A 21,590-nucleotide genomic window follows, 5' to 3' on the forward strand; every position below is an offset into this window, starting at 1 on the left:
GATGCAGCATTAGGATGTGTCCCTTACAGGCTTGCAGAAAGCCAGGCTAGCAACCACACCACAGAAAGGTCTGCAATGGAACAAGTAGCTGTAGGTGCTTGCCTTCCCCAGCCCCTCATCCTTCTGGCTTTCCTTCAGTCTCCAGGTGTTGTGCACCACCACCTCATCACCACTGATCAGTAGGAGTGGGGAGGTGATTATTCCTCTATACTCTGAACTGGCGAGGCTGCACCTCAAGTACTCTGCTCAGTTTTGGATGCCATGCTACAAGAGCATGTCCAGACGGGCAATAGATCTGTGAGGGTCTGGAGCACAAATCTGATGGGGAGAAGCTGAGGGACGTGGGCAGTGGGCGGGGGGGGGGGGGGGGGGGGGGCTGATGTTTGGACTGGGTGATCTTTGAGATCTTTTCCAACCTTGATGGTTCTATGATTCTATGATTCCACACCTTGACGTGCAGAAGGGAGTGATGTGCCACCTTTCCAAGCTTTGATCCCTCAAGGAGACTTTCAGAACCAGATGAAACCAAAAAGCAGCACAAACTGCACGGCAGACAGCATGGAGAAAACAGAAGAGGAGAATCCTCCAGTCTGGCGGGGGGAGCCCCGCGGGAATACGTGGCACAGAGGGGCGGGCAGCAGCTCTATGTTCGTCCTGCTCTTGTGCCTGCCCCTGCCCCTATCCCTGTTCTTATCCCTGTCCCTATCCCTATCCCCGTCCCTATTCCTGTCCCTATCCCTGCCCCTGTTCTTCTCGCAGCGCAGCACGGCTCCGACTGTGACGGGGAGCAGCAGGACGGTTCCTCCTGTGCCTCTGTGCCGTTTCTCACCCAGCGCGTGCCGCCCGTCCCGCTCGTCCCCGGAGCCGCCCCGCCCCGCGGGAGGAGCCTCCCCTTCCCCTCCCGCCCCGTCCCTCCCTCCCGGTGGCGGCGGGGGGTCGAGGGCAGCGGGGCGGCGGGAGCCGCGGGCAGCGCAGCGTAGCGCGGAGGCGGCGGCGGCGGGAGCGCGGGCGGCCGGCGCGGAGCCCCCGCGCCATGGGCGGGCGGCGCGGAGCGGCGGCGCGCAGCCGGCCCCGCCGGGGGTAGCCGCCCGCGCCCCGCACCGCGGACCCGGCATGAACTGAGGATGGCGAGCGCCTTCGGCCCACGGTGGCCCCGGCGAGCGGCTCCGGGTGGTGGCAGCGGCGGCGGCGGGGGGCTCCTCTTCGTGCTGCTGTGCGCCTCGGCGGGCCTGCCCCTCAGTGGGCAGCAAGTGCTGCGGATCGGTGAGTGCCTCCCGCGGGCACCGCCGCCGGGCGCGGGGCTCCCCGCTCAGCGGGTGCGGGCAGTGCGCGGGTGCGGGGTCGGGAGCGGGGCCCTGCCCCCCGGCGGAGCGGATCCGGGCGGGCTCTCGCTCGCCGCCGCCACTTCGGAAAGTTTGCCCCGGTGCCCGGTGCGGGGGGAGCGGGGACGGGAGCCTCTGCCCAACGCCGCCGAGGACCGCGAATAGCGGCTCGGAGAGCTTGAAAAGTGGCGAGATCTCCCGGGTCGGAGCTGCACCGCGCTCTCCAACCTTCTGTTGTTTGCTCCCGTCCTCCTTTCCGAAGGGGAAAGTGTTTTCCTTCCTTCGTTCTTAGCCCCTGACCCTGGAACGGAGCGCTCCCGAAGTGCTATCCGTACGCGTTAGCCCCAGCAAACAGAGATTTGTTTTTTAAAGGAAAAACTCCGCACCATGGAAACCCTGCTCGGCTCGCAGGAAGCCGCTCTCCCGACAGTGGGCTTCTTGTGTCGATCAGTGAGACGGTGAATACAAAGTATCGCAGGAGTTAGGGGTGAGGAGCAACTGTGTTGTAGGCTGTAGGCAGGGGATACCGCTTTCTCTTTCTCTTATCCCTTTTGCCTGTCTCTCTTGGGAAGTGCTGAACATGAAGGGAGTAAAGAGAAAAGAAATCGTTTGCACCGCCCGGGGGACGCACTGGGTAAAGCATAGCCCTGTGCCAAGCAGCAGATTGGTACCTCTTAGCCTCAAGTGCTAACCCCACTCACGAGCTCTCCTCTAAAAACCCAGCGGAAGGCTGCTCCCAGCTCGGAGAGCTCATCAAGGATTAGATAGGAATAAACGAAGGGGCTCAGTTAGTCAAAGCACTGGGAAAGGACAATCTGAAGGCACCCAGCAACTTGCAGCTGAAAATCTGAGATGTGTCTGGAGCTGTCTGCGTGCGGAGAGCGTGCTCTCCTTCTTTCTCCATGTAGTGCAGCTGAAGTTTGCTGCTCTCTCTGCTTCCCACCACAGAGCTGTGCCCTGTGTAGAGGCAGTATGTACACACAGAGTGCAGGTGAGATGCAAAGTGAATTCAGGGCTAGTGGAACTCATGGGAGAAAGTGTGCTCAAATAACTCAGGCACGTGCTGTAGCTTTGCAAATACATTGCTTGGCTGCTGCTGCAAGGCAGCCTTAACTTCCTTGTTAAGGCTGGAAATAGCTTCTGAGGCAACTGGAGCATTTTAGAGTTTGAACGGAAGTATATTTGCTTGGATGTAGGCTAAATGCTTAGCTCTGTGCAGGATGGAGCCTTGGCTTCGCAACTGGCATCAGCTCTGCAAGGACCTGGCAGAGGTTTAGAGTGTGCTCTCTTCCGTATGTCCATCCCTCTGCTGCACAAAGTGCTTTGCTGTGATCAATCTAGCGAGGCTCCCAGGCAATTGCCCCACATTGCTTTTCTCTTACATAGCCCTGCACAACTTGTGGGTTCTCTGCTCTCTGAGATGTGTGTCCGTCTGGTGCAAGCTCACTAGTGATGACTGCAGCGATGGTGCCCTAATGCTGTCTATGGTCATATGACAATAAGTGAGACAAATTGCTAAGCTTTCAATCACAGCAGCAAACACACATCCGGAGTGATGCTGCCTGAGAATGAATGTTCCTTAGGTGGTTGTGAATGTGTAAAATATTCAATGTACTTATTGCTATAGTTATCCTGCCTATAAAGTAATGATGTCATCAATATTAATCCTTCACATCCGCTAACAGGGACAAGTCTCTCTGTCACTCTTCAAAGTGACACACAGAAGTAATGGAAATAACTCCTTCTACGCTCTTTGTGATAACATAATAAAATCATTCCAAAGCATTTCTGACTGAGGAAAATGCCATTAAGCCATCAGATTTTCTTTGTCGTGTTTTGGTTAATTAAGAAAAAGAAAGCACTGCCATACAATGTGCTGCAGTTTGCTGCCTGAATTAATACACTGTATTTAATTGCATTTTGCACTGTTAGGGAGCTTTTGGATTTTTTTTTGATTTTGCTGGCTTATGATACAAATGAACGGATTCTTTTGCTGGCATTTAATTAGTTGTGAAGGGAAATGCTGGCTATTTCTCAGCATCTAGGTGATGATTACTTTCCTATTCCTCTAAACAAGAAAATGAACAGTAAAATTGATCCATTAGGAGAAAATAGTGGAATCTGAGATAAGATACACTTTCAGTTTCATGCAGTACAATACTTTAGTGTCTTACTATTTCTTTCACGTTCATGCTAAAAAGCTTTTTCCTTGATGTATGAACTAATAGATCTGTCCAAGGAAACACTGTCTTTATCTATACGTAACCCACTAGACTATATTATGTGAAAGTATGTTTAAAGTTCACAACCCTAATATTTTTGACTTAATACTGAGGAATTTCTAGTCCGCACTGAGTCAACCTGACCCTCTTGCCTGCCCTACTTGTACAGCTTGTATAAAATGAACCAACTCGCATATGGGAAAGGAGAATGCAAATTAAGACGAGCAGGCACTAAGTTGCAGAAACAGTCTCAAAAGCACTGAATTCTCATCAGCCACAAAATCTGACATTAATGCTTGGAGGCAGAGCGTTATTTCTTAGCGTGCATCCTTTGGACCATTGCAACTTCTAACATAACGAAGCTATAAGAATATACTCCAGCATTACTGCAGGTTAATTAATGAAGAGTAGCTGCTTAAGCAACACACTGGATAAGAAGTAAAGAATATTTGATAAACTACACCAGTTATTAAAATATTGCTGGAGTTAATTAAAAAGAGAACATGGCACTTTGCAACAGATACTTGTAGGAAGTTAAACTTGGATGAAACTTGGAATTAATCTCTAAAATTAACTCCTGAAAATGAGCAAATGAGTAATTCTTAGGTTTCATAGAAATTGCATTAGTTGATTAAATAGACACTCTTCAGCTGATACCAGAAGTGATTTTCAGTAATATTTGGTATGTTTCTGTAGTTAATTGGAATATTTAAATATGGGTTTTGACTCCGCACTGATTTATTCCTTACTTCAGCAAAACTCCCAGTGGTTTTGTGAGCTGTGTTTTCAAAGATGGAGGATTAGCCCCGTAATATTTCTCTCTGATTGAGAAATGTAGATTTAAAACAGACACATGTAACTCAACCCACAAAATATGGTTTTCTTCATAAGTTGACATTTTTAGTATAGCTTTCAACAGATCTGTCTGTATTTCCCCAAGCAGGACTGGAGCTGGGAGGTTTTTCCTGTATAATATTTGCATTTCTACAGTGTGAGAATGATAAAGACGAGAGCCTAATTAATTTCACTGGAAATTGCTGCTTCTTGTCAACCTTTTTCAAGACTTTATTTGTGAAGGGAATTATATTAATACACATTTGAGCTTCTTCAGTGTGACATGGAAAAAACTGTAGAAAGTTCTGTCGTGTTTTAATGTCATTAAAATGTTAATTAAAAAGAAACTATTTCTTATTAGATGTCTACATGGTATTGTGTTCCATAATGTCGTAGGCAATGTGACTGCATTTTATATCATTAGATGATCAGAGATTAACAGCACATTGTTAACCAGATCCCAAAAGCTCAGTGGCTCGTCATTTCACTATAATATATTTTATTTAAGTTTCCTCATTCAGCACTTAACAGAAGACTGTTTTACCACAAGTATTTCTGAAGGATTGCTACCAATATGTCCCAGCAAAAGTTATTAGGCATCTCCCTTCTCACTGGATATGGGAGTACTGCACAAAGTATGAGACAGTGCAACATTTGGCTCATGCTCTAAATGCTTAATCAAGTCAAAAATGCCTTATAAAAGGCAGATGCAAAATGCATTGCCAGCACCTTAGCAGAGCACTCCAGCACGTCTGTGCTTGTGCACAAAGAGGTCGGTGGAGCTCGGTGGCCTCAATGCATACAGCGGTCCTGGGTAAAACACTTGACTGCATTATGATTTGCATGGTTGCATCCTGAAATTATAAAAAACAAAATCTCATTGGCAGTTTCTTTGTGTTCCGTCATTTAGGCTTGAAGATGCAGGGGGATGAATTACTTTGGGTTCTATACCATTGTATTTCAAGGCTTTTTTACCGTGGAAGATGCTTGCTGTGCTGGGTTGCTCCACTGGGGTGTATTAAAAAGTCATGAAGCCACGCTCAGCTGATGTACATTGACATCCTTTTATTGAACTCAAGGGAGCCATGCTGGTTTAAATTGCTTGAAGAGCTAGCTGGACATATTTAATATATGAGAGACAAAACTTCTGTATTTTCCCCAGCTGCCCTGCCTACTTACCACCCTTCCTAATGATGGGTAGGGTCAGACAAAATCAAACCCCATGTGTCTTGTTTCTCTTGTTTTCTGCCCATGAATTCTGCAGGCTTGGTAACCACAACTAAGCAATGGTGATCACTGAGTGCCTGCAGCTTCCTGCAGTGGCCATTGCCCCATCAGCTCTTGGTACCTCAGTAGCAGTGTTTGCTGGATAACTGTACTGCTGCTGGAAAATCACTGTTACTGGGATGGCATAAAGCACTGCTCAGTATGTGAAGAAATTTAGAGATGTTAGCTTTCCAGAAAGCGGAGAGTGTATATTTCTGTTGTCAGAATACAACTAAATAATTTAAATATAAATGATTTAACATGAAATAGATGAGGTGTAAAATCAAAAATTATAGTCTTAAAATAGTCTATACTACTGTGTCTTGATAACTATGCAGCAGGCAGCCACTCCCAGCCATACTAACAAAAACACCAGATGTGTTGCTTCTGTCCTGGAACATTTGTCAGAAAAGATTGATGGAGAACGGCAAAGAAAAGGTCCTAAGACTGGAGTTGGGATGGTATAGTCAGCACTGACGGTGCACTGCACAGCACTGACAATTTAAAAAAATATGGCATGAAGGTGCATTGCTGCTGCATTTCACATCTTGGGAGATATGTGATTAGCAATGGCAAATTTTGCATATGTATCTTAGTCAAGAGTCAAGTGAGTTACAGAAAAATGAAATGGAAAACAGCCAGGGCCGTTTTTGTTCCACTGACATCTGTGCTATAATAATTTGTTACTTCCTCTTAACTTCCACAAGGTGTATATCCTGATATGCAGAGTATGTCTGTGGTGCTGCTGTGAGCTCCATGTGGGCAGATAAATAGGGTATCCTGCTGAGTTTCCCCAAGGTTTCAAAAGCATTTATGTAACATATGTGCATCAGTTCAGACCGTTGGGACTTCAGTAAAATAAAGGATGAAATCTTCACAACAATGAAATCAATGAAATTTTGCCGAAGGATAATAGTTTTCCATCAAATATTTTTATTTATGCAAACTGTTTGACACTTAACCTAGTACTTTTTCAATTAATAATTCATGCTCAGTACAGGAGAACACTGCAGGAAGAACAATCATTATAAATAAAATAAAATTTCTTTGGGTTTCTGTTCTTGCCTAATATCTTATTTCTGCTCAGGTACAATGAATTTCTTTTTGAACTCCTGCGTCCTTCCCACAACAGTAAATTTTGTATATCCAGCATCAGTTCTTGCTGTCACTATGAGCTCCTCCATATGGCCCAGTCTCCACTTAACGTTTTCGATTCAGACCGCAAGTACAACCTCAAATATTTCATTATAGTCTGTTTTGTCTATCCTGGTCAGTAATAAAGCTTAAACCCCATCCTTCCCTCCTCAATATTTTAAACAACTGCCTCTAATCTTCTTTTCTCAGAAGGGCTTGATTTGACCAACTAGGCTATAGATTGTCCTGCAATGAAGGAAAAAAATCCTATCCAAGACCTGATTAGTTTTACTCCACAGCTTTGGATCTGTAACCCGCAAGCCCAGTTTGTCCTAGTTTTTGTTGACTTTAGGTTTTAGTTGACAATAATGAGTTTATGACTTTAGAAAAGCTTTATAGTGGGAATATTATTACCTTTCATTCTCTCTCTTTTTTTTTTTTTTTTTTTTTCCTTTCTTCTGAAGGTGATTCAGTATTATCTAGAAAATGATTCGCTTTCAAATGGTATATTTGCTTTCACTGAGCGTAATTAAAACTGTTTCATTATTCCAAATAGGCACTTTTTCATTTCAACCAGAGGAATGAAGTGTCTGAGCAGGCTGTTAAAATATCTTCTTTTTTTTTCTTTTTTTTCTTTTTTTTTTTCTAACAGTGCATAAGTTTCCCTATGTTATGTTTATACCTTCCTCTGTACCTCCTCAATAAATTGGGGTGGCACACTGGGAGATGTGAATAATTAATATGTCATAGCAGTATGGACAAAGAGGTAGAAATGATCTCAAAGGTTCAGTTTTGAGCTTTTCTTTGGTCCATCAGGCTCTATTTGCAAATACACCTTCTGGTTGTTTGTTTCTTTGAGCTTTCGGATTACACATCTAAAAGTTTAGAAGATGAGCATTTCGAATTCTGTTAGCATTGAAATTGGTTCCACATGCTTCCATTGGATCTGGGAAAGCAAACTTTATCTGTTTTAAGGAAAATTTTGTTTCCAGCACATTGATTCTGGCTAGGGCTCAAGACCAGCTATCCTTCCATATTGCTAAATGGCATAGAGGTCCTGGTGAAATGCTGAGTAGGTGGAAATGACAGTCTGAGTGCAGAAGTATCTCCAGAAATATGGAGAAGAACTTGTTTAGAGTGAGAAAGTGTGCAAAACTCATTGTTCTATCTACATATGAAGGAAAAGCAAAGCGTCCCACATCCATTATGTCCAAGCAACACTTTTTGCAAGAAGTATTGTCACAGATGCTGAAGCTTTGCTTTGGCTGTCAGACAGAGGAAGAACAGAGCCTTCCTTGAATTTAGTGGTATGCCACTGAGACCTTAAAATCACTATGATTTTACATTATAGTGATTTTTAGTATATAGAGAGCATTTAAAAACCCACACTTTTTAAAGGATCAGGCATGCTAAAAATATTATAAGAACATTCAGTGCATTGTTAAGTCATACATACTTTTCAGCTCTAACTGTTTTGGAATAAGCAAGGAAATATACTAGCAGATGAAAGGATTTGGAAAAAAACTTCACCGTTTTAGAAGAACAACATTAGGTAGCTATAAGAAAAGAAGAAAAAATGTTTGAAGATACAAGTTTATTCTTGGTATCTCCTAGGATGCTTGATGAAGCAGAGTCCTGCCAGGTTGTTTTTATTGCCCTTGCTGCCACTCATTTCTACTAAGTATCACCTCCCCTTCACCTCCCAGGGAGAGTTGTGTCATTAATGTCCTCAGCGTGCAAGGCAGATTCCCAGGTGAGTAATTAGGCTTGCCTAATCTGCCACTGCTGTTTCTGCACTTGATGACAGTCTGTGTGTCAGCCTAATGTATTTTAAGTATTTCTTTCGCTGCTTATTTCTTTAATGCTAAATATCTTCTCCTGTCAAAGAGCTTTGGCCTTCACGGTCCATGAAAGCACACATAGGTCCATGAATCCAGTAGGTTTCTAACTCTCTGCTTTCCAACAGAGTAGAGCAAGAGTATGCCAAGTATTTGGTCTACAGAAAGAAAACTACTTCTCTTTTCAAAGTTTGTCTTATATCTTTAGAATGCTATAGCTGTAGTAAAACTACTGCAGTATACTGTAACAATTAAACAGTGAACAACTACTATGAATTGCCCCATTCTTAGGGAAGGGGGATTATATCAATTGGGTTTACTGTGATTCTGAGAAGAAAAAGTGCATATACCTTATGTTTTGGATCATATAATTAGGAGGCAAATCCATAGAAATTGATGCTTATGTGATCTACCATGCAATGAAAGGGAGTATTGAGCTAGTTTCATTACTGCCTTACCTCATGTAGTTCCTACTGTGTTGTGTTTCAACAAGAATCATAATGAATAATAATAACACTGAGGTATTCTAAAGCAGTAGAGCTCGTAGTACTTCACAGAGCACATGCAATTAATTTGATTTTATGGCTTGGGAAATCAACTCCATAGGACTGAAGTGTTTTGCTGGCAAACTTGTAGCAAAGCAGGAGGTGAATCCAGGCCTTGACCACTTCTGTCTACTGCATCACAACTTTGACGTTTTCTTAAAGTTTGTATATTTGGTGAAGATTTGTATAGATCCTTGGAAATTAGGAGTCTGAAGTGCTAAGTGTTGTTGCTATGGAGTCCAAAGTGTATTTAACTAAACAATTTACAGATAACAATGAGAAGTTGCATCTTACAGCTTGAACTGTTAGCCCACACTTGGAGATCAGACCTGGGAGGGCTGTATAAAATAATACCATGGAAACTTTTCCTGTCATTGGAGGATGCTCTGAAGAAACAGAACACATGTCTTCCTCTCCCAGTTTGGGTAGGGGCCAAATATTAGGTGCTGTATCTGACTGTAGCCAGAAGCCCATCGGAGACCAGCAGCGTCCATGGCTCTTGCAAGTACCTTTTCACTGTTCAGATTTCTTCTGAGCCTACTTTCAGCATAGAATCATAAAATCTGAACCTCCCCTGGCACAACTTGAGCATACTTTCTCATGTCCTCTCCAGCCTGTTTCTTTGCATCAGTTCAGCAGTGGTGTTCTGCTGAAAATACAACATGGTAAATCTGAGCAACAAACACCTTTAGGATACAGTATGATTTCCATTCATTCTCCTCATTCTGGCACTTACTCCACCAAGGCACACATGCCCCCTGTAATTATACATGTTTCAAATACAGAAGAACTTTGACTAAGGATATTTTGTACATGGACAAGATGGTTATGCATTTTATAAGGCTGTAAATCTTAAGTAAATACAAAATATTCCCTGAATTGGTCTGGCATGTTGTCTTGTATGTTTCAGCCTTTTTCCTCCAAGAAAGGCTCTAAGCAAGAAAGAGACTTTCACATCATTCGAGCCTTATACTTTGATGTACTATCAAAACCATTAAATTCTTTAGCAAATATTCAGGTTCCTTATAAAATATACAGTCATACTAGCTAGGAATTAAATCTGGCTTCAGGAAACACACATCTCATTGCTTAGAATCTTTGGCATTTACTGTCCTGGTCTTATCCCTGATAAAAATGTGAAAATTAGGTCCATTCAGATGTAAACCTCTAGGGGAAAAAAAAACAGAAACAACCCACAACAAAAAATGCAACTACTGCTTTCACAGAAATAACCTTTTCTCTTTTTCCCTTCAAGAAAAATACAAGAGAAGTCAAGCCATTTTAATCCTCCTTTCTGCCATGCAACCTCTTTCTCCTAAATGTCTGGGGGTGCTGTGCCAAACAAGTCATTTTTATAAAGGTTATGAATAGGAAGCTCAGACCTGATGGACAGGAAAATTAGTTTATGTGAAACAGTTACTTCATTCTCGAGGAACTGCAAATTAATCTGTTTTTATCTGGAGCAGTCCCAACAGATTAATCTCAAGCCATCTGAGGCCATATCAAGCTTAGAGACACCCTATCAGTAGTCAAAGGAGGGGAGACCAGGTTGCTGCAGCAACAGCATGACATACGTAAAACTCTATTTGATTATGTTGGTATCACAGAGAAAGCTATTTAAAAGTTAGGTCAGGTTTTTTAGCTGTAGTATACTTTTCCAGAGCCTGTCAGTCATTGTCAGATTGGCCAGTGACTCAAAATTCATGATGAATAGCTTGATTAACTTATGCATAACTTAATCTCATGTGTATAGCAATCTAGCTGTCCACATAAAATAATTTAGTAATAAGACATTACAGAGCTATTAAAGGAGCTAGTAATAAGCCACATAAGAATTCTTCCCTGCAATTTGGAGACAAATAAAATAATAATTTCTCATTAAAACATTTTCATGTTTTGATTTTGAATGTTTTTCTTCATGTTAGAGTTCAAAAAAGCATAGGAAATTACTTACATTGAACAGAGAATCTTTGACAGCCATTAGAATGGGAAAAGAATGAGGCTACCAGAAGGACACGGAGCCACTGCTGTTTCCTTATGATTGTTCAAATTTATTTTGTATGATAAACAATGCTCATGATAAACAAAATTGCTTTCTTAATAGAATTCTGTGCCCCCAGCTTATTCACTCATATTTAAAAATATTAAATGTAAGAGGCTATAGTCAAAGAATGCAGTAAATGAGGCAGAAATCCTGCAGAATAATGTACATAGTTAAATAACAGAAGATGGTATTTTTAAGTTGTTTGGTATTTCCCATCTTCTGGGATTTTACCTTATAATCTAATATGTTTTAATAAAAAACTTTTTGTATAGTTTTCTTTCACTGTGGAAAAAACAACTTGAAAATGCAGGAGTGGAATGCTCCTTTGGTGCCTAATGGGACATTCTTCACTGATAGCGCAGGAGCTCTGTGATGCAGAGCAGGGACCTGTACCACCTTACAGCAGATGTGGCTGTTCCATCTATGGGCCTTGCCCTAGAGAAGAATGAAGCATTTTTTCAGAGGTCTTTGGTGATGGGAAGCCAAGGGACTGGCTGGCCATGCACCACTGCAGTGAAGGGTTCTGGCTTATACTGCTCTCGATACCAAAAGAGACAAGGGACAGTTCCTGCAGATTTAGGCAACACACGCATAGTGTAGACAGGTTAAGGTAGGCATTTATCTGCGCACTGAGATAAAACCACCACTGACTGTGTTTGTGCAGCACTGGGCCATCACATTTTAAGTTCTGCTTGAATATATTCTCAGTGAAGTGAATATCAGAATGTTTGTAAGTCAGGAAAACAACAAAAACAAACAAACAAACAAAAAAATCCACAAACCATTTGTTATTCACAGGAACAATTAAAACCTCCTGTGTTCAGTCTGAAATAGATGCACATAGGGAAATGTCACTTCAGATGGCTAACATTAGACAGAACTATAAACAGCTAGAGACATGGGTGTGCAGTGGGCAGCAACAGGAGTCCTTTCACAGTGACAAAAGCTACAAGGTCTTATTGGCAGTGCTCTTATTGGCAGTGCTTATAAAACAAGAGGTAGAGCTCTCCCATGGGAAATCTATTTTGCCTTTGTTGGAAGTGAAGCATAAATAGCACCTAAGTGATCAGCCTACATTAGCCATGTTGGTCTCATCTGGGTGGTCACAGTTTCCGTCCATCATCTGGTTAAGGACTATGGAAACCTGAGGTACAGTAATAGGATGGTGGCTGCAGCAGTACTGACACACCTGTGGGAGTGCAGTCTGATTTGTCTAAAGCAGACCAGATTGGACAAGCCAGCACAGGCAATACCTTTCCTGGCATTTTACATTGTGAAATACTGCGATCTTTACTGCAACTTGCTGCTTCTTTCACTGGATTCTATCTGCTTAAATAGAACCTTTTAAGATCAGCATTTGTTCTCTGTTGAACAAATTTCCATTTGTTTGCCTGCTAATGGCCAAGTGGAGCAGAAAAGAGAAATGCAGGTTTTCCTGCCTCTTCATTTGGAAGCAGTCCAAGAAATGTCTTCCTTAGGACACACAGCATTCTTGTCTGTAGTACACATCCCTAAGCCTGATAGCAGAGATCTAGGCAGTGGGAGCTTGCTGCAAAGAAAGGCTTAGTATTCAGTGTGAACAAGCCAGCATGTAGGGGAACTTTGATGAGAGATCGCTTGGTCTGGGTACGTGCTGAACTTCACTGTGATTTATTTGCTATCCTGTGATCTACCACTAAGATGTCACAGTTGTGATGTAAGAATGATTTCAGTGCTCACTCGCAGCTTGCTGCCATGTGCAGAGCCCCATGGAGCAGAGTGGAACCAATCAAACACAAAATTCACCATGCATGTGACTGAAGATGTCAACAAAGCTGTAGGAGTCTGTGGTTGTAAGGTAGCCAAATGTCAATGGAATTCAAGGCAAATGAATTTCTTGTCTATTTGGGAACTTTATGCTTCCCAGCCATGCCTCCTCAATTTCTGCTTCTCCATTGAGCATGGAGATGCTCACCTCACTCTGGCCATGTGCTCCAGTGTAAGGTTCAATCCTGCCACCAAGGCCACTTTCAGAATTTTGATGTAAAATGATGTCTTTTTCTCACTATCTCTGTTCTAACAACTTGTACACAGAAAGCCTTTTATTCTTCCAAAGCTTCTTGATTTTAACTATGCCAAACCATCCCAAAAACTTATCAGCAGCACACTGCAGCTGGAGTCTAGTATGACTTAATGCTTTTCTGACTGTAACTATCTAGAAAATTTTCATTTCACGTCCAAATTGTTTACTTATCTGCTACAAACATATGTTAAGAGAAGTTGAGGCTCTGTTGCCCAAGGTGCATTTTAATACAGGAAAAGAACTGCTTCAGATATTCCACATTACATCGTCTAGCTATATCTGGTGCTGTAAATTATAAAGCTGCTCCATTGAACTGAATGAAGATTAAATTTTTGAACACTGTTTCTGAAGAATGCAGATTTTTCTCTTTGAAATGAAGAATCTGTCCTGCATCACCGTGGCTCACTGCACGCATTACTGCCCAGGCTTTCTGTTTTTTAGCCTGGGTGCCAAACTGCTCCCTGGGGACTGTGTCCTGTCATTGATCCATGTACTGACATTAAAAAGCATCTGCTGATGGAGTGAGTCTGGGTTATGCCCTGAGCAGCAAGTGGTCTGGGAAACTGTAATCCATGTGCTGTCATCTTGAAATCAGATCTGTCAGGAAGGAAAATAAGCAAGAAACATCTATCTTCTCATCTGCATAAACCTTCTGTAGATGCCCAGATCACGTAAAATACACAGATGTGTTTTAAAAAATCAGCTCTCTACAGCTTCCAAATGAAGTACTTTTGTGCTATTGTTTTACCTCGTTCCTCTACCAGGCTGAATTCCTAGCTTCCAGCCCTCTTTTCTTAGCTCTCCAGATGTGAAGAAGTTTCATCTGCTTTTTCTTCCTTCTGTGAATAACAGTGGCCCCTGGGTGGAAGAGGAGTGGGTGCCTCTTTTAAAGCAACACAGTACCAACAGAATCCAGTGTGAAAATCAGTTGTTCTGTTGCCTCTGTATAAAAGGATGAATTTAGACCTTTTTCCTCTTACAAATTATCTCACATGCATGCACACAAATCCAGACATTGCAGCTGTCCCAAACAGCATTTGGAGGAGCATTAGCATCTCCCTTCAGAGCAGTGATCACAAGCACACCTCACCCTGCTGCAGACAATGTCTTAAAAAAAAAGTGGTGGAGGTCCATTTACATGTCATGCCCTCCATCACCTTGGTTGGTCAGCATAGTCTCAGCCTTTCTAGGATGTCTGCAATTAGAGTTAGAGACAGAAAAGGAAAGTGTTTTCTACTAATTAGATAGCCATATGCTTTATGCCCTCTGGATCTTAGCTTTACATGGGGTGTTTCTGTATGTAAGAAGATCACTTCTTCTGTGTTAATCAGGATGTTTCTTAGCATACTTTATATATGCCTATTCAAAGAAAGGTAAGGAAGATGGTGAAGAGACTGGAGCACAAGTCTTTTGAAGAGGTGGTTAGATGGATGTCAGCCTCTTCCCAGGCAATGCTGATAGGATGAGAGGGAATGGACTCAGATTGTGCCAGGGGATGCTCAGGTTGGATATTAGGAACAATTTCTTCTGAGCAAGAGCAGTGATGCAGTGGCACAGGCTGCCCAGGGAGGTGGTGCAGTCACCGTCCCTGAGGTGTTCAGGAGCCGTGTGGATGTGGCACTGAGGGACGTGGGCAGAGGGCGTGGGGGGGGTGGGCTGGTGGTTGGACTGGGGGATCTTAGAGGCCTTTTCCAATCTTAATGATTCTGTGGCTCTATAACCAAAAGTTAGCCCAGGTTTCTGTAATGTATGGAAATGCTTTACACAGCAAGATAATGAGAAATAGTGATGAGAAAAAAATATAATTGTTCTTTATAAATCTGGAATAATTAATACATCAACTTTTGTTCTAAGATCACTCATGAAGTAAATTTCTGCAAGTCCATAAGCATCCGTAATTGTGGAGAGGTCCCACCTATTTTTGCTTTTCACGAAGGTAATTCCGAGAGTCCAATGTATGATTCTTTATCCTGAATATTTCTGAAAGTGCTAAATTCTTGTTATGCAGTGTCAGTACACCAGTGAATCTCATTTCTGGGCATCTGTACTTTCCCTCTTTACCTTGAGAAATTTCACTAGTCAGTTTTAATCTGTTTTCTGGGTTATGTAGTGTTTTATACGTATCTTGTGCAAGAAAATAAAAACTTTAGAAATAATGCATGTTACTTATGGAAACTGATCCCGGAAACATCTTTACTGAAAACTTGGCTTTAATGATGTATTGGGTGTGGCTGCCCAGTTGGTGTCAGGGTGCTGTGGGATGATTATCCGAAGCAAGATCAGAGTTGCCCTGTGTTCCAATGGCCTCACTGCAGGACAGAGCCTGTGGAGACCACCATGGAACAGATATCCACTCTGCAGCCTATGGAGGATCCCATGCCAGAGGAGGTGGATGTGCCCTGAAGGAAGCTGTGGCTTCTGGAGAACATGCTGGAACTGGAGAGTATCATATGGAGGAAGGAGCCTCAGGGAGGAGACATTATGAACTGACCACAGATTCCCTAATGCCTTTTGGGGAGGAGGTAAAAGAGATGGGGATGAAAGAATGAAGTTGAGTGTGGAAGAATGGATAAGTTGATGGAAAGATGTCTGCTTTTCTCAGTCTACATCAATTTTAATTGGCAGTAAGTTAAATGACTCTTTTCCAAGTTGAGTCTCTTTTGACTTGATGGTAACTGGCAAGTGATATCTGCATCTTGAGCTATGAGCTCTTCTCTTTTTACTTTTCCCCCTGTTCTGTTGAGGACGGGGAGTGACAGAGAGGCTCGGCAGGTGGCTTGCAATTGGCCAAGGTCAATGTGCCGTGACTAGTGCTGTACTGTGACATATATATTGGAATAACTCATTATTAGCAACATCTAAAAAGAGTGGTGTGAAGCTGTTTCTCTGCAGTGGCTTGTAACTGTCATTGAAATTTCTCAGGTGAGAGCTTGAGCTGCCTGTTGGTACCAGTTCACTATGCATTTGCACAATGAGAACTGGGATCTTAAAATAATTTAAATAAGTTAGTTGAGAAGATGCAGAATCATCATTGCTGGGAAGCACTAATTGTTGCTTGAATTCCTGGCTTTCCTATTTGTAGCTCAGCAATATCAAGAGTGTGTTTCACTGAAGTTCTTAGAGTGATGCAATTTATGATATTTTCTAATTAAGTAACATAAATGTATATTTTTATTAATAAAAGTTCTTCACTGTTTGACCTTTGATTCCAAATACACAGGAAAAATCTGAATGTAATGTAGTTACTGCTCATGCCAAATTTTTACTTTTTTATATCTTTTCATCACTTCTGAATTAATACATATTACAAAATTAACAACTATCAAAGAAGCATTTTAGAGGGAGAGGCAGAGCTCAGTGCAGCTCCTCTGCTCCCTGAGAGGAGCTGCAGGCCACCGTGAGACCTCCTCTCAGCCTCCTGTTTTTTGAGCTGGGCAGACTTAGTGACCAAGGAATAGGGCATTGCCTTCATCAGAGTCAAAACTCAATAATTCTTCCACAGTCATTGATTTATTATAAACTTCACAGGCAACAAGTAAAGCGCAATAAGTGCAAATATAGCTTCTCCAGGAAGTTTGATTTGACATGGGCTTTAAACTGCCTATCTTCAGCAGATAAAACATCAAAACTTCTTTGAAAGCCAAGCCCTTGCTCTTATCTACAAGTCCTTACAGAAAACCTTTGAGAATAAGGTACAAAATCATCTCTTCTGATCCTCTGTCCTTTAAGTGTCAGATCACTTGGTCTCAGAAAGAAATATGACCCAGAAGCTATTTTAGCTATGTTTCTCCCGAAGTCAATGAAGCTGCACTAGTTTATACTGATGAGGTTCTGGCAAGTGTATTATTCTGACAGAATAACAGTTGGACAATTTACTGTGGTTCATCCAAATTGCAGATTAGTTCAGAATTTCATTACTTTGAGGTAATCAATGGAAACAGTTCTCCTCCTACTTCCCTTTTCTCCAGTTGCTGATTTTGATGAGATCTTCCTCTCCTACAAAGGTTTCATTCTCTGTCCTGCTTTTTCTGACCATGGTGAAGGCATAGAAAGAATGCCAAAAAATCACTAGCTTATAGTAAGACCAGATGTTGTCAGGCAGGTGTAAATTATTCCAGCCACTGATGGTATGTTAATGGACTTGAATAAGAGGAGAGCTGGAATGTCTTCTACCCATTGCTTCTAGAAATAGCATAATTATTTATGTGTGATTGTGTAGCACTGTAGCACAGAAAATACTAAAAACATAAACCTCTGTGTAGAAGAATGTCTTGTTAGAATGAACCTTTACTTTGTGCAGCTTAGCACAAATCTTTTGATTCAGGACACGAATATATCAAATAAGGTCAAGCATGATAAAATTTTGGTGTCACACTAAATTCATGGTAAAGCTAATATTGTTACAGTCCTGTTGTGACTGACATAAACCTGTCACATTTTCAACAGGGTGATTCATGAAAGATACAGAAGAATCAATGGAGATAAAAATAGGTAATGCAATAACAGCATCCATTTTACTTGTGTTATACTGAGTAACCTGATTAAAAGGGTCACATTTAAATGTAAGCTGGCAAAACTGTTTATAAGAACGAGAGTCACAGAGAAGGATTCCAATCTGATTAGCTTTGCAGGTAAACCATGGGGTAATAATGTATCAGTCTCCACAGGACACATAATCCCTGTTGTGTCACTGAGATCTCTGTATGAATGAGGGGCAACATGCAATCCCCACCATTTGTGAAACTTCTCTCAAGTAGGGAACTGCAGTCAACCTGGCAGATTTCTATGTGATGTGTGCCAAAGTCAAATGAAAAGACCCTGAATGGTATGCTGCAAAGTTAAAGATTTCCTCTATATTCACCTGTAGGATCTTACAGTGGTCTCTGTGTCCTCTGTGGACTATGATTCTGTCCAAGAATTTCAAGGTGAAAAAAGGTCATTCTGTCACCTATAGCTACTAAAAATTGTGCGTTCTATATTTTGGGATGGATTAGCTGCTGCCGTTCCTCTTGACATACTTGATGGACTCTGGAATGTGCTGCTCAAGGAAAGGAAAGATAAAATGAACATATATGTATAAAATACAAGATTACAACATAATCATCATTTTTCTTTTTTTTTTTCTTTTTTTCTTTTTTCCCCACACATCTCAAAATGCACAGTAGTATTTCAAGTGTGATCCATTACAAATTTGAAGAGTTCCCTGACCTCTAAAGAGCCATATGAATTTACATCATCCAAGGATTTGCACCTGTTCAGTTTGTACTGTGTACAATGAATTGTCTATGTATACATATATGTACAGTACAAATGTATACAGTGAAACATAACTGCTAGATCCTTTTTGCTGCACAGTGATGCTGCAGTTATTCTGAGACACTCTAATGTCTATATTGCAAGGGCAGGAAAAATGGAAGGAAGGAAGAAAAAAAGGAAGGAAGAAAAGAAGGAAGCAAAGAAGGAAAGAGCAAAAAAGAGAAAGGAAAGACAAAGCAAGAAAAACAAAAGAAAGGAAGAGGAAGTAAAGTTCTTGCTGAAGAGCTTATCTGTCGAAACCAAGGCTTATATTTTTCTTCTCCCCATTCCATAATTACTGTTACCTTGGTTGCCTTTCTTTTTCTTTCTCGAGAATCTCCCCACAGCAATTCCTGTAATTCTCTTCCTTCTCCAAAGTCCTGATGCCTAGCCCCAATAGGCCTTCCAAGAGGCAGTAGTGCTGTTTCCAGTAGACACACAGTTATCAGAAGACCAAAACTGTAGTTATCTTTTGAGTTTTACCCTTGCTGTTGCCACTCACTGCAGTCCTCACACTGTTTGTTACAAAATTTTTAGGATAAATTAGTTTTTGCGTAACGTTGAGTACTCAATATATTTTATGTAAAACTCGGCTAAGATTGGCCAGTGGTTTAATTATTGGTGCTAGTAAGACTGAGACAGATGAGCAGATAACATGACTTTGCAAAACTTATTTCCTTAGGCAGTCTGGCTGTAAAACAGACTCAAATCTTTTGGCTTAAGAAATCAGATGTGTCTGTTACCCACAAAATAGATTATAGCTGAGATAGCCAAAATACAGGCTTCCCCACTCTGCACTCTGTAGAGATGTATAATCAAAACTAAATTGATGCTGCTGTTGCAGCAAAACCTATGCTTTTGCAAAAGATAACATTAGGGAAAATTTGTTTTTCTTAAGGGACAAGAGTGGATTAAGATATTATGTTAGCTCCTTTCAAGCCAGCAGTATCTTGCCTTCCTCCCTAGCTTGGGAGACTGCAATCAGGATGCAGGCAGACATCAAAGGGAAAAACTTTGATAGCAATTTCTGGAATATCAGGCCCATCAGTGTAGCTCTGCTTCTCTTCATTACAGGGAAACGTTTCAAGAAATCAAGCAGCACAGGAAGTTCAGAAGTACACTGACGTTTATTATTAAAAAATGCAATCTGCATCCTTCACATGTGAAAATTTACTGTGCTCAGTTATGCTATGGATGATAAATAAAGCACAAAATCAAAGAGAGAATTTGTCATTTTACTGAAAAAGTCCTCTACGATGCAGAATATTAAGAGGTATCATCATAAACATTTATGCTTGAATCAGGAGGGAGAAAAAAGGGCCTCATAAAAATAGCCTCCCTTGTCACTGAGGGAGGCAATTTCTCGTATGATGTGGTGGTGGAAGAGAAGCTGGGGCTTTGTGTGCTGTTTTTCCAGTAACCCGAATTGCTGCAGTGTGCAGGAAGGAGACAGAAATGTTAGGAAAGTGGGTGATAGATTTGGACCGTGCAACCTGCACGTGGTAATAGTTTATATGCATGGGCCATATATGATAACAGAAGTGGCAGTCCTTCTGAAGCAGTACTGTATGGTTTGGCTGTGGGCTTTTTGCTGATGCACTGAGGTAGCTAATAGTCCTCCAAATTCCTTCCTGTTACTGCTATTCAGTGTGTACTCCTTTCCCTGCCCTTACAGCCCTCAAAATTGGAGCTAGAAGTTGCTTCTGAAACTAGCTTGCCATAGAAAGGCGATTATTTTGGAGTTCTGCTACAATAGCTCTTTGCTGCAGTCTTGCTATCTCCTGTCATCATGAGCTCAAGCACCGGAGACACAGGGAGGATAAAGAAAAGGAAATGGAATGAAAAAATCTTAGATAAGAGTGAATTGGCAGGTTGATAAGTACGTGAAATTGCATTTATGCACATTTTCTAGTTAAACTGAAGTACTTGTCAGCATGCAACATGCTTAAGAGATTATAGAATGCAGGGTTTATTGCAGAAGTTGTCATGAAAATCCCAAATAAAATTCTCTTATCCTGGCATGTCGTGCTCTGCCCCAAACTTGAAGAAACACTGCTCTACAAACAAAGAAATTTTGTAAGTCACATGCATCTGCTTGTAAAACCATCACAAGAGTGTAAGAATGTATTTGCAGCAAATGGACAGTAAGAGATCTTTCATTACAGATGCCTTTTTATTAACTTAAGACTCAGAATGTTCAGTGCTCCTGCCAGAAGACAGGATAAGAAAAAAGAAAAAGACCAAATTGGAAGAAAGACAAGTTTCCTGGTCTTTTTAAGACTAAGTAAGTCTTAAAAATTCACGTAACTGACAGCAACAGAACAATTACAACTCTGACTGCTACTGACAGTCTGAGTCTTACACAGTCACCTTCCAGAGCTTTATTGCTTATCATCAGATTGCACAGTTGGCCCCAATGGAAAAGACAGGTTGCTGCAGATGAGAGGATTTTTACAATGGGCAATCATGATGGCATTAGTGTTTATCCACTGCAGTAAGTATATAAATCACAGCAAATGGGCTTCCCCTTGGAGTCAGAATCTGTTGTTTTATTTTTGCCCAGGCACGAGTATTTATCCACCAAATTGTGAAATTGCCAGACATTCTTTATGCCCAGTCCAGCGAGCAGTTGGAGTTTACTTTCTGCAGATCACAAAACCAATATTAGAAAGCTGCTTGGAGACCCACATGTTAAATTACAGGTGGCTTTGTCAGAGAACTCTCCCTACTCTGTATGAGCTAGAGATGTTTTGTTACATTTGGTCTCTGAGAGTCTTTGGTGGCAGAGTGAGGTAATGCAGTATGGATGTGGGGCTGCTTTCTCACCCTGGGTCGTATATGAAACTCTCTGCGGTGAACAGCTTGGAAACAGAAGGAAAATTTTACCTTGGTAAATACAGACCTGCAGTTTTAGCTCAACAGTCAGATCGTTGATTGCTGTAGAACAGACACTTCCCAGAAATTCTTACATAAATGAGAGGAATTACAATATAAGCATGTTTGGAGGTTTTTCATTCCATTTTTCAAT

The 21,590-nt window shown here is 41.6% G+C and overlaps 1 protein-coding gene across 2 annotated transcripts in view; it reads left to right on the forward strand.

Moving 5' to 3' along the window:
• Window positions 1-1,124: 1,124 nt before the first annotated feature.
• GRIK1 (glutamate ionotropic receptor kainate type subunit 1) overlaps window positions 1,125-21,590 on the forward strand; it is a gene marked incomplete at both ends in the record, with an annotated part of 155,975 nt that continues 135,509 nt past the window's right edge. For both annotated transcript variants that reach the window (XM_079537845.1, XM_079537846.1), the window contains one exon: window positions 1,125-1,263. In XM_079537845.1, coding sequence (XP_079393971.1) covers window positions 1,125-1,263 — 139 coding nt within the window. The remainder of the gene's footprint in view (window positions 1,264-21,590) is intronic.

This window comes from Tetrao urogallus (genome assembly GCF_951394365.1).
Source record: "Tetrao urogallus genome assembly, chromosome: 1".
NCBI classification, from domain to species: domain Eukaryota; kingdom Metazoa; phylum Chordata; class Aves; order Galliformes; family Phasianidae; genus Tetrao; species Tetrao urogallus.